This window comes from Ammospiza nelsoni, chromosome 3, assembly GCF_027579445.1.
Source record: "Ammospiza nelsoni isolate bAmmNel1 chromosome 3, bAmmNel1.pri, whole genome shotgun sequence".
Lineage (NCBI taxonomy): Eukaryota > Metazoa > Chordata > Aves > Passeriformes > Passerellidae > Ammospiza > Ammospiza nelsoni.
The window spans coordinates 71,019,565-71,033,113 of NC_080635.1; the positions used below are offsets into that span (position 1 = coordinate 71,019,565).

The following is a 13,549-nucleotide window of genomic DNA, read 5'->3' on the forward strand; positions in this document are numbered from 1 at the left end:
GTATTTTGAAAGAGCTACACAGAACAGATACAAGACTCCTTAGATAGATGCTACAGTCTCAGAAATGGAGATTTCTTATCTTGTTAATTCTTGCTATATTCCATATTTTCAAGTTCCACTGAATTTGGAGACATTTACTGCTTTATTCTTAAAATTTAAAGGATGCCTTTTTCCAGAGGCAAAGCTACTGTTGTCACCCAAACAGATTCTAAAAGGCTTCTTTCCATGTTTGAAAAAACTTGCCAAGTGAAAATGTTTGATTGTGTTTAAAAGTGAGAAGCTTAAACAAATGTGTTGGTTGGGCCTTGCAGAAGAAATCCTGCAGCTTAACCAAATTACAAAACCACTCTGTCCTGTGAATGGAGAACTGTGGCTGACCAGCATTTCTACCAGTGTGGCTCCTGATGGGTTTCTTGGCTTCCTTGGGGGCAGTTTTTATAACCCCCATTTTAACAAGGCACCCTCTCAGGTATTGAATATGAAAAACACTTGTTAAGTCACTTCTGTTTGTTCTGTATATGACCAAAGAGTAATTTTTATCTGTTGGAGCAATGTCTTCAGATGTGAATTAAGATCAGCTGTATGATTCCAGAAATGCTGATCTCTTGGCTCCTTTTAAATACTTCTAAACTGAAACCAGTTTAATTTTAAACTAATTTTGTTTGGACTAAAGTGTTAATCTTTGCATAGTTGAGCTCAACTGTTCATGGAGGAATATAGGCAAAAATATTGAGTGACACCGTCCAAAAAACATAGGAATGTGAAATCTTTTAAAAAATTACAAGGTAAAGAACTCTTCTTTACTGAGCTACAGGAAATGAAGGAGGAAAAATTTGTTAAGGATTCAGTTGCAGATCAGGTCATAAGAATTAGTTTTCTAGATAGCACTAGGGTTTTACTGGAAGATACACCCATTTATCAGTGCAATTGGACTTGTGGAAAAATAGCACTGTTAATACTAGTAATTGAATCCATTAAGTATGAAATTGTTCTGTAACTAGTTCTCAGGAAAAAAATATTAATTGAGCAGCTTTAATCAGAAGCTATCAAACCATGTCATTTTTTATGCCTGCTGGGAGACTAATCTGTCTTTATTGCAATCAAATATTGATCAAAAATTAGAGTTTCTGTGTTTCTGTATTTATAGTGAAGGGCACTTAGTGGTGTCTGTCATGTAGAAATTTTTTTCTAGTGTAAATGTCTTCAGATTTCTATTTTCTATTTCCTAACCTATTCATTTTTAGCCAACATTCTTTTTCATTGAGAAGCAAAATCCAAAAAAGACATGCCATTTTGTCCAGCAGAAATGCCCAGTTTCTGTGTTCATGGTGAACCTTGGCCTTTGGTATTAACTTACTCCACTTAGCTATAGACATTTTTTATATTCAGATTCTGAGTTGGAGTATTAGAAAGGAGAACTGACAGATGAGAGTTCAGGAGTAGGGTTTGATGACAGCATTTTTTTCTGCCCTGTTTATGAACTCTCTTAAAAGCAATTTGTGCTCAGCACAGCTTCAATAAAGCCGATTGATCTGCAGTTAGTGCTGGCTGGTGTTGGGCGTTAAAACTGGCAGTGTTGTGTGTTGGGTGGGGAGGCAGGAGTGGCTGCTGCTGCTGGTGTGCTGCTTTTCACAGGGCAGGCAGCCCCACCGTGTGGCAAATCCTTCCACTGCTTCAGCATCCTGCGCTCTTAGCTGCATGCTGAGACACTGCAGGGAGATGGCAGCCAGTTTGTTTTGGCTCATTTCTCCTCCTGGTGTTCAAGTGTCCCAGAGCAGGAAGACAGTTCTGCCCCTGAGCAATGCTTTTGGCAGAAGTGTCTCTAGGATCTGTTTGCTTCCCAATACTCCTGTGAAAGTACGTCGGCTTCTTCCTGTTTTGGGGTTGGAGGGTGCTCAGTGGCTGCAGGACTTATCCAAAGGGAATCAGTCCTAGACCTGGCAGTTCAGGCACTTTGCTGGCATGGAGCTGAAGCAAATACCCAGCCCCTGCTCCCAGGTCCATAGCATATATAAACAATTTACACCAGATCAATACTTGGTTAAAAGCAAATTGCAGAAGGGGAGAATCAAAGCTGAAGGTCACTCTCTCCATCCCAGTTTACTGATTTACTGCCCTATAAGGGCAGTAACTGTAAAGAACTGTAACCCTTTGCTGTAACCTAACAATTATTTTTTAGAATATTCAGTACTTAGTGTATATTGAACTGTGGCATGGTTTTACAGGGAAAAGTAAAAAGTTTGGTCTGGCTAATCCAGCAGGGTAGAGTTAGGACACACGGGTTCAAACCTATTCAACTATTGCTTGTAAGGCAGCTTGAATTTTTCAGTGTCCTGTATGTTGTATGCCAGCTCCTTTGGACAGGATTCAGTTAGATCATGTAGTCATTAAACAAATAAATAAGGGGTTTTTTTTGTTGTTGTTATTTTTTTTGTTTGTTTTTTTTTTTTGTATTATTCATACCTAATTTCCATCTCTGTGTAGCAAGGCAGACTTGAGATAAAATAAATTCAACTATTCAGATAAAAATTCATTTCTCTCCTCCCCTTCATCCATAGATAAATTACGCTGTTTGTGTGTGTAAGAAGTCTAGTTACAACAAAATAAAACCCCCTACCTCTTTCATAGAAAATCAAATGAATTTGTAGAAAAGACAAAGCAGTACATAGATTTTTGGTTCTTACCTGTCATTTGCAGTGCAATAATGTGAATCCATAATTTATTACTGCTGTTTCATGTCAGTAGGAAGATTTATCTTACTCTTAGATAAATCTTTTTGAGCTCAGGTAAGTAATTTGTGTGTTTTGATAAGGTGTCATTTAAGACACTTGCGTATGTATTTTTCATTTTGATCTTCAGAGGAGGCGTTTCTGACAGCAAGTGCTTTCTAACTGATTAGCAGTGTAAGAATTCTAGACAATGTGGAGTTTTTAAAATGTGACTTCCTCTGTCAGATGAAAAAGGAGCTTTGGATCAGAAGCCTTTGAAGCCACAAGCTCCTCAAGTACCACCCAAGAAGCCGATTCCTCCAAGCAAGACCAACAGCCTACTGAGAGCAGGGCTCCTGCACCCAAAACGTCCAGACAAACCTGGTTTGCCATCACCTGCATCCAAGTCAGTATCACTGAAACTGCAGGCACCAAGTATAGTCAGTTTGATTTGTTGTTTGCTCTTCCCTCATGGATGAGTTGGGAAGAAATGTGTGCTTTAAGGGTGAAAAGGATGCAAGGATAAGTTTTGCCTTATACCTACCATTGTCTTAGTTCTCCAAGTCTTTATGAAGGTGAACTTAGGCTTTTCAAATCCTTTGAGACATTGAATGCATCTCAGAGTCAGCATTAGAGCATAACTGACCATGGTGCAGATGAAATTGCTCATCTGATTGCTGCTGTAGCTACAGTAACAGGGTGGAATAAAACAATGTGGGCATGGCCCTTGAGAATTATTACTGTGTTGAAAAAAACCCTGAAAATTTGAGCTGCCTCAATGTTCAAGGCTTGAACACTTTGCATGGGCTAAGATAGATGGAAAGGAAGAACTGAGCACAGGTACCTGTGCTAAAGGTATTCACTGTGGTACTCATGTCTGCTCCTGGGGAAGGGAGCACTTACTACAGAACCACATTCAGATTCTCTACTCTTGAGCCTTCTCCCTTGAGTTACTGGATAAGTAGATACAAATACTTCTTCTAGATCCGCTTAATTTTTTTTTCTTCATGAGTTTGAAACTTCCACTATAACTAATTTTGCATCCATACAGTCTCCCACACATAGAATTTTCCTTTCTTTCTCCACTGCAGCAGTTTCTAGGCCCTTACCCAGAAGTGTAAACCAGCAGCTGACTGGTAACTGTCCCTTTGGGATGTTGGCTTGAAAGAACCATGAGAAAATGAGGTTGTGCTACACTTGGCCTTGTGCAAATAAAGCTGCTACATCAAAGAGCTTGCGCCTTAAATAACTTTTCAGTATAGAATTATGTTATATTCACTTGGTATTTTGGAGGCTTTCCCAAGTAAAGATTATTTTTTTCAAACCACAAGTCATATTGTTTTCCAGCTTAGAAAATAATTGTTGTTCTAAAGGGATGCCCATATGCAGTTAAATAGAGGTCTGTAGTAAGCTGTGGGCCTTGATAATTGAAACCTTTAAATCTTAGAGATATTTAAATGTCTTAAAGTGTTTAGCATTGTTTTAGGAAGATCAGGCTGCTATCTCTTTTTCTACTGCAATAAAACTTTTACAGGCTTTGAGAGGTGAATTAATGAAAGGGGCACAGTTTATATATAGACATGTACAGGCCAACCAGATAATCAGGCCTGGTCAGCATGGGTTTGTGATGGCAAGATCTGTAAAGGAAAATGTTTCCTATTATTTTTTATTTATTTTGGTGGAGGTTGCACTACTTTGGATTTTTTTCATTGTTGTTCTTGGGATTTTTGTTGTCTGTGAAAGATGTGAGCAGATATGGAAGGAATGCATAGTAGAACAAAAGCTACAAGGTGACTTTTTCCATATCCAGCAAGAAATACCTTGTTCCTGTCAGCCCTTTTTCCTGTACAGGAAATTTTCTTTCATGTCAAGGGGTCAGTTTCTGAATTATTTCAAGAGGTATTAGTGAAAGTATTATTTAGCTCACCTGTTGTTTGAAGTGTAATATTTTGAACTGAAATGCCAAAGTGTGTCCTAAAAGTTCTGGATTATTTTCACATGGGTTTTGTGTACATCTAGCAACTCTGCAAGAGATGGAGCAGAAAAATTGGTTTTCATAGGAGTAGAATTGATCTCAAGAAGCCTTGATTTTAAAACAAGGCTTTAGAAAGTTATAAAATCTACCATAATTTTTCAGTTTGCTTCTAATTCTTGGTATTTTTCCCTTTTAAACTATTTCATCTCTTGACTAGGCAGGTTTTGTTTTGTTTTTTTTCCTTACCACAGAACTAATGGAGAAGTTGTTACTCTTCGACCGAAATCTGAAGTCGAGCCAGTAGCAAAACCAAAGTTAGACTCTGAACCATTGCCACTCAGACCAAAATCAGTAGAGGTAGATTCACTTGTGGTAAAGAGCTCTAAAGAATCAGGTAAGAAAAGAAATATTCTTTTGTGCCTCTCTGTTTGGATTGCTGTGTTTTACAGGGCTGGAATAAGCTTTTTGAGTGATTTACTCAAAATGCCACTGAGTTCATTTATGCCTGTGTATTTTTTTAGAAGTGCTGGAGGCAGCTGAAGGTAAGAGTCAGGAGGGGATGAGCAGATGTCAGCAGGGTATTTGCAGGTAGCTGCTGAGCTCTGGGTTGGAACAGTGGGTAGGAGGGGAGACAGAGGTAATGGTTTGTCCTTCTAATTTGAAAGCTTGCTTTTTTTGCTGCCACTTTCATCTTGAGTTTTTATGAAGTTGTTTTCTTAATGGCTGGTTCAGTTTGTTCTGCTTTTGCAAGTCAGATAACTGCTTTTCTAGCTAACTTCAGAATTCTTGGTAATGCCATTACCTTTGGCCTCCTGTAATTTAGTTCAGAGCTATTCTAGATTTTGACTTTATCATACCTTAAATTGGGACCTTAAAAAAGCATGGAGCATTGTACATTTGAATACATGCTTATGGCTTTGTTTAAAGCACCTTGAGCCAACCTGGCATCTCCTTAATTCTAAATATATTCAGTAAAACCTTTGATAGTGTTTAAAGCACCCACATTTAATGATCAGAACCTCTGAACTACTGTCTTGATACCATTAGGCCTAGACTGACAGTACAACTGATACCAGACCTCTGTGTGTCACTTAGGCAGAGATCAGCTGCTGTGGGCATATTTTTCTAAACTCTTAAATTATTTATATTTTAATGATTAACCACTTCAGAAAAAGCTGTAGTGAATTATACCTGCAGTGTCCATCTTGCATATCTCAAATGCAACTTTTTGTCTCAGAAAAGATTTCAGTAATAACAAATTTAAAAATAGTATAAATATGTTTATTTTTAAGGCAAATTACAATATTCTAGTTGTAGAATAGTTGGTCCAAAGTATAATAAATTCATCTGGAAGATAAAAATAATGCATTGAAAGAACTGAAGCAGTTAAGGAATGGAAAAGAATACTCCTGACTTTTTTTTCATTGAGCATGTTAAAATATGCTTTTTAAGTGTAAGTGCTTTATATGAGGAAAGGTTAATTCATGTATGTCTCTAATACAGAAATTATGCTACTCAGGTTAGATTGTAGAAAAAAATTCTTTAATATGGGGGTGGTAAGGCCCTGGCACAGGTTGCCCAGAGAAGTTGTGGCTGCCCCATCCCTGGAAGAGTCCAAGGTCAGGTTGGATGGGGCTAGGAGCAGCCTGGAATAGTGGAAGGTGAAGATCTTGAAGTTCCCTTCCAACCCAAGCCATTCTATGATTATCAGCTTTCGAATTAGTGTAATACATTCTATGATTATCTCTCGGGTTGTGTTTGATGTATTACTGTATAGTGTAGTATCATTTAAACTCAGGAAAAATTCCCCATGAAAACAGCTGGAATATATTTACATTCAGTTACCTTGAAATCTTTAATAACCAGAGCGGCAACATAATAGCTGTGTTGTCAGGTGTTGATGTATGTACTGCAACTCAGAATATTCTGTGATAGAAAAAGAATAATTTTACACAGATTGATTAAAAAAAATAATTTTTTTTTCTAACATAAATTTTTACAGGCTTCTGGAGAAATTAAAGATTTTAATACCTAGGCAGGGCCCAGGGGTACACAATGTTCAGTTCAGTTGCGTTTGGTGCACAGCAAGCAGAGGAGGCTCAAGCAGTTCATGTGGGGCTGCAGCACTGAGAAGGGTCAAGGAGCTGCAGTTGAAGGAAGGTTTCAGAAATCCTCTGTTTTGTCAAACTGGCATTCCTTAAAACAATCTGCATAAGTCAGTCCTACTCTCTTGTGAAAAGGGACTGATCCAAACTCCTGCCAGTAAAATGTAATGAATCTCATGCTCTAATTCTCTGCATACTGTGATGCTAAAGACATAATACCCTGTGCAGCCCAGTCTATATTAAAAAAAAAAAAAATATGTTGGGTCCTTATATAACTTCTAAGACTGTTTAACCTTACAATAACTAGAATAGGTATTAATAAAAGATGAGGGAAAATAGATGGCTGGGGCTGGCAACTGCTTTACCAGAGTCTTTATTTTTTATTTCTTTCCCCTATCTTCAGATTATGATCATGGGGTAGATGAATAGATGAATTTTTAGGATTTTTTTTTTTTTTTGAAATATGGGTCCTGTTTTTTTGCAACATAGTTTGACCATGAAGTGAAGTTTAGTTTGAGCCATTTTCAGTTCAGCATAAGAAGCTGTAAATATTCTGTTATGAAAGAACCAACCCATCCCATGCCAAAATTGTCACCAGCCGTTAGATGAGGACAAATAATCAGAACCGTTTAGAAACATTGATCACATTGAAATAACTCCTCTTGAAGTTTTAATTGAAAAATTGCATAAATGTTTCTCTGTTTGATTAGAATCAAGTACTGTAAAAGACTAAAGCTGTAGTGCTGGCATGCTGAACATGTAAAGCAATTCTGTTTCTTCTACAAATGTTTCTTTTTCCTGCTTTGTAAAATAATTTTTTTGTTCAGAATCTTTTTCTAGACATTCCTCTCCTTGACTTTTCTTTCCAGATTTTGTTTCCTATCCTGTTTGCCATGTTTCCCTTCTTACGTGTCAGGAAATTACCCTACCCTTCTCCATTTTGGTAAGATAACAATCTCTAAGGAAATCCAAATGCTTTATTCCATACACATCCTCTTCCTAACATCGTGAACGTGGTTTTCAGTTGCAATTATTGGTACTAAAATTTTGGGGTTTCTATTAAAAATGCACTTTTTTTTTTTGTTTGAATGCCTGTTTTCCTTAGCTGTTAAAGAAGTTACTTTAAGTAGGCTTTTCCTTTAGGAACTGGTGGGGACTAAAAGTAAGAAAAAAATTATAGTTGAGCTGTTGATAAACCAAACTTTGTGTTTGTTTGTAGTGAAATATGATCAGTACCTTTAGTACATCTGGTGTATGTAGGTTGAATGGCTTTATCATTCTGTACACACAAAGAACACAGTCATGAAGCTTCTGGGCACTTAAATATTTTATAGCTTATAGCTGTGCCCTGAATTTCTGGGGGGAAATCTCAGCAAGATGAATAATATTAGAAAGGATGGCATCTTTTTACTCCACAGATCAATGTGAGTTCTTATTTTCTAAAATATTGGATGCATTTCACTTGTATCATGGGTATTTAAACCCCAGCCATGTGAGATGGTGGAACCATGATTTCTTCAGCCACCTTTCAGCTTTGCTTCTTTTTGTGAAGGCTTTTTAAGCTTTAAAGCTGCTATGAATACACTTGAAACATTCACAAATCTTAACAAAGCCTCTCATTATTTATGCCTGTTAAAGCTCCTAACAGCTCTGTGGTAGATCTGTGGTAAGCTTGTAGAAGAAACATTTCTAATAGTCCATGCTATGTAACTTTAGGCTTAGTTCATCTTCTTAGAAAGGTGCTCTTGCTCAATCAGAAACTCCTTTTTTTGACCCAGATTATCACCAGATGTGTGGTATTGCTCTTTTGGCACTATGATGGGATTTCCTTTAACAATTGCTGACAGGCTGTCTGTAAGAGTCCTATTTGATAAATCATTTTATTGATTGACATGGGTGTAGACTGCGAACTTTCAATGGATTTCATCAGTAAACCCCCTAAGCCCACAGTAAAACCAATCAGCCTACCACCACCACCACCAAAAAGCCCAAACCCCAATCTCCACCAACCTGTGTTTTAATTTCTTCCCTATACCAAAGCAATAAATTGGAAAAGTAAAAACAAAAATTCAAGTAGAGTCAGAATTCTCTCTGACTGGAATCTGCTGGCAAAATCTTAATGTTGAACAATTCTCTCAGGTGTAACAAATTCCTTTAGAAGATGTTAGAAATGTGGGGAAAGTCCTTGGTTTTTGTAACATCCCACTATCTATATTTAAATAGTACACAGTTCAGGACTCTAGCAGTCTTCAAGCCTTGTCAAATAATGTGATTTTTTTTTTTCAAACTTACGTTTAATATGCCTGATGTTTACTGTTCATGGAGACAGGACTGGCATTACAATCATAATAGCAACTAAATTTATAATTCTTACTTAAATTTCTTGCAAAATGATTTGTCATTTCTGTAGAATGACAAAAGAAGGATCATTTAAAGTCAGAAATTAGTGAGATGAGGGGGAAAAGACATAAAAGTTTTTCTTGTTACCTTTTTAATGATAACTACCTAACACACATTCTAATTTGCCCTTTGGCAGCCTGGTCTAGGGGAAGGTGTCCCTGCCCATGGCAGGGGCTCGAACAGGGGGATCTTTAAGGTCCCTTCCAGCCCAAACCCCTTTGTGATTCTGACAGCTTTGTACTCTGGGATTACTGAGAATTGAGTAAAGACCATGCAATGACTCTGTGGTCACTGTTGCTTGCAGTGTTTTAAAGGAAATATTTTATTGGCACAGACTGGAACAGAAGTCCCTTTTCATTTATTTCTCCCTCATCCTGTTTTCCGTCAGCTGCTTGCCATTCATCACTCTTCTGTTTCTTCTTTCTTTTTTTTCTCCCCTGCTTGTATAACTGCAGGTGTGATTGCATGCTTACACAAGACTTTCTTGACATTCTCTTGAATAGAAGTAAAAAGCAGCAAAACTGATTGGTAACCGTGCTATAAAGGAATGGGTGATGAAGTAGGTCTGGTCAGGGCTGTCCAAAGGAGCTGAATGTTCTAAGGCCTTCAAGGATATTAATGCAGAGAACACATTAAAATCAATTAAAACATTCAGTGGAAAACTTAGTACCTACTTAGTACCTAAAGGTAGAAAATAACTTTGACAATGTGTGAGTAAAACTTGGGTTAATCAGATGATTTTAAGACATCCAGACACTGAAGGAGTATTAATGGTCTGGCTCAGTGTACCCAAGGCTTTTTTCTTATCTGACCTTTAATGGGAATGCAGGAAAAGACATATCATAGGTTCTATTTGCTAAATCATAATGTCAAGTAAGAATCAGAGGTCATGAAAAAAATCAAACCCAAAGTCTTGAATGTTGTTTATGGTGCCTGTAGTAAATACTGTGTGGTATTTAAGTTAGCCTATAGACTTTAGTCTATAAACTAAGTCATGTATTTGGGTTGTAAATGATACATAATAACTGTAATCTTATGTCAATACTTAAATAAAAACCACCACTCAATCTCACAGAACATCTGTTGCCAGGTAAGTATATTTATTTTTGTGGAGAAAAGGACAAGTCCTGTTGTTACTTAGGTAAAATACCTACGTTACTAAGACTAGTCGTGGTCAGTTCTTCTATTATCAACTTTTTTTCCTGAAGTTGCCTGTTCCCAGAGGATGTAAAGCATTTCTGCTGATCTGACAGAGAGAGTTTTCCTAGAGGTGTGAGCATAAAAAGCCTAATGAGCAGAGAGATCTGTGTGATTGAATAAAGTACAAGAGAGGTGTTTTGAAGTGTTTTATTAAAGTCTTTTTGAAGTTGTGTATTATCTTTAGCTACTGAACATGAAAAAAACTACTCTGCACAGACGTAGGTGCAGTTAATGTCTTGTTAACTTTCCCCAATGTGTGGAGTACACCACTATGTAATTTACTATTTTGCTTTTATTTTTGTCTTAGTCACTAAACTTGCATTTTCATGCTTTTCATGTGATAAGAAGTCAAGTTCAGTGACAAAAAAATATACTCTCAAGTAGTTGAATATGGCAGTTCTTAGAAAAAGTAATAAGCATATTTTCTGCAGATGATGCCATGTTGCTAGAGCATTTCTTCTGTTCACACAAATTAACTTGAATTTAAGTCCTAGTTGAATTAACTCTTATCTTTTTTCAAGGGAGAAAATAGAGTTTTCCAGATATGTCAAAGTCATGCAGTTGTTTCAGATACCTCATGTGTTGTATATGCTGAAAATCCTCAAAACAACAAGAATTCTGATAATTTTTTTGGTGTTTTAAGTAAACAAAAAAGTGATAAAAAGAACACAGCAAAACTTTCTGGTCTTGATGCTGGTCTCTGTTTTCCTCTTTTTGTAGATCTGTTAAGCTTTGATGATGTCATAGCTACCTCAGATAATCTGTCACACCCGACTGCGAACCGGCCCAAGATGCCTGGTAGGAGGCTGCCTTCCCGTTTCAATAGCAGTAGTCCTGTGAGTATTTTGGGGGTGTTCTCCTAGTAGGGAACTAAAAACTGGCTTCCCAGGAAACAGGACTACATTGGGGAACAGTCTTTTGAGCCATTTACCTGAAGGGCAAAATGCTGCAGGGGTTCAGTTCCTGTAGGTTTTGTGTGCAGGGAGATCCATGCCCAGAAGGGAAGTGAATGTAAGAGAAACAACTGGAACTGTGTTGCAGCTGAAGGAGTGTTTCTGTTCCATGGGGTTTTGCTGCAGGAAATGCTCAGCTCTTCTGGCCTCACTGATGGTGCAATAGGTGTTGTACATACACAAGGCTCTGAAACTGTCTCTAGTGACTTTGACAATTGGCCACTATAAATTTGTAATTTAGTGCTGCTGTAACGTGAGGGGTGTGATCTTAGTGCTGATGGGAGGTTGGCAGATAATGAGAAGCAGGTGGTGCAGAGTCCTTGAAATCAGTTTTTCTCACTGGGTATGTTGCATAGTTATGCCAGTTACCATCTACAGTTACTGCCCATTTGTGTTTTGTGGAAGCACCTACAGGCTCCCAGAAGTGTCACAGGCTTAAGGATTGCAAATATGCTTGAAAATCCTGCCCGAGATTCCTGTGTTTGATTTAAGTTCAGCTCATTGTGGGGAAGGAAAGTTCTGACTGTCAGGGATAGAAAAGTTTGATAGTGTAGCAATTTAACTTTTGTTACTTGGTTTTCCCCTTTACTATTTCGTTTTTAGAAACACATGAAAGTCTTATTTTTTTTAAATTTACTTTTAATCTTTGTTGTTTTTAATTCTGAAAACTTTTTAATTCCTTATGAATGGTTTACCAGGCAAGTCAAAATGTGGGTCCAGAAAAAATTTTGAAGGTGCAGAAAGAAGAAGAAAGTGCCAAACCAAAGCCAGTTGAAACAAAAAAGGTATGATGCTACCAAGGAGCCAGAGGAGTACCAGGCAGCTTGGTGTTCTGTTCATCCTGTTTGCATTTCCAGTACAGGTTCATGAAACCATCTGAATGCTAGTGCTTGTAGTTGAGTGCAAGTGAGCTCAGTCATTTAGTATAAAGTTCATAGTAAGAAATTTAGTACTGAAGTTCATTTATACTTATAAAGTGCATGAGTTCTGGTGAGAGCTGCTGTCTCAGGTGGTATTTCCCAAATAAGTTCCATATCCGCTCTGCCTTCAGTCTCCTGACAGACAGAATAACTGAGCAGATCAGCAGAGTGCACAAAAGTTTGTGCATAATGATCCAGTGGAATCCATTAAATCACTTTTTTTTTAAAGTGAAGAGGACTGAAGTGGAAGTACTTTCTTTAGTGACTACAGGACTCTCAGGTAAATCCTTAATTAAGAGCTGTATAAAGTAACTATCTCATGTACTCCAGTAATCCATTCAAACTGGACTTTTTTTTAACCTTTTAGGTAGAAAATTAAGGGAATTTATGCACATTTAGCTCCCATCCTGGTACAACCTGTGTGCTGTAAGCATTCAGTTCATAAAGATTTCACTTCTTACCTTTCTGCCAATTTATTTTTTAGCCATCTGCATTCAGCCCACTGATTCCACCTTCATCTCAGAGACCAAGCTCTGTCATACTCGACTTTTTACCTGGAGACCTCCAACTGAAAGGAGAAGCACATGAGGAAAAAATTTCTGTGGAAGAGCTCAGGACTCAGATTAATGATTTAATGGGTTTAGTAGATGCCCTGAAGAAAGAGCATGGGTAAATATTTCCTTTGTCAGTCTGCAAGGGGTTATATAGACATCTTATAAATGTCTTCAATGCCAGACTTCAAAATGAGAGCTATTCTATGCTAATAACATATTAATACATAAATTCAGGTCTTTTCTATTTAAATTAATCTTACTAAATGTCCTGAATACATGCAAATTTGATGTCAGAGTATTTTTGGAATTTGTACATATTTTTTCCCTCCTACTTGGCACTCCTGCATCCATTACATCTTTTTGAAAGTATTTATTGAACAGTTTGTGCTTTCTTTGTAAGGAAAAGTAGTTAATTTTCTGTAGTAATGACATAAATACATGGTACAGGCCTTGTGTAACACTGTGCACAAGTACTTGCAGTATTGATATGACTTATATTTTAATTTGTTCTCTGTGTAGAAGTAGCCATGTTATTTTAGGTTATTTTAGCTTGAATTAAACTTTAAATAATAAATAACAGCACAAACATTTAAGTAGCCTCTTAAAATTGGGATTAAGAATTTGGGATAGGTGAATAGCAGTAGGTAAGAAGTGTTGAGTGATGGTGGAAATTTGTGCTCCAACAGATGTGAGTAACAATTCACTGGTGGGCATGTGCCTTGTTTTGTGAATCC

General features: G+C 37.3%; 1 protein-coding gene across 1 annotated transcript in view; it reads left to right on the forward strand.

Annotated features, from left to right (window-relative positions):
• CD2AP (CD2 associated protein) overlaps positions 1-13,549 on the forward strand; it is a 76,609-nt gene that overhangs the window by 59,400 nt on the left and 3,660 nt on the right. The window contains exons 12-16 of the mRNA XM_059467285.1: positions 2,955-3,114; positions 4,935-5,077; positions 11,109-11,224; positions 12,040-12,126; positions 12,746-12,930. Coding sequence (XP_059323268.1) covers positions 2,955-3,114; positions 4,935-5,077; positions 11,109-11,224; positions 12,040-12,126; positions 12,746-12,930 — 691 coding nt within the window. The remainder of the gene's footprint in view (positions 1-2,954; positions 3,115-4,934; positions 5,078-11,108; positions 11,225-12,039; positions 12,127-12,745; positions 12,931-13,549) is intronic.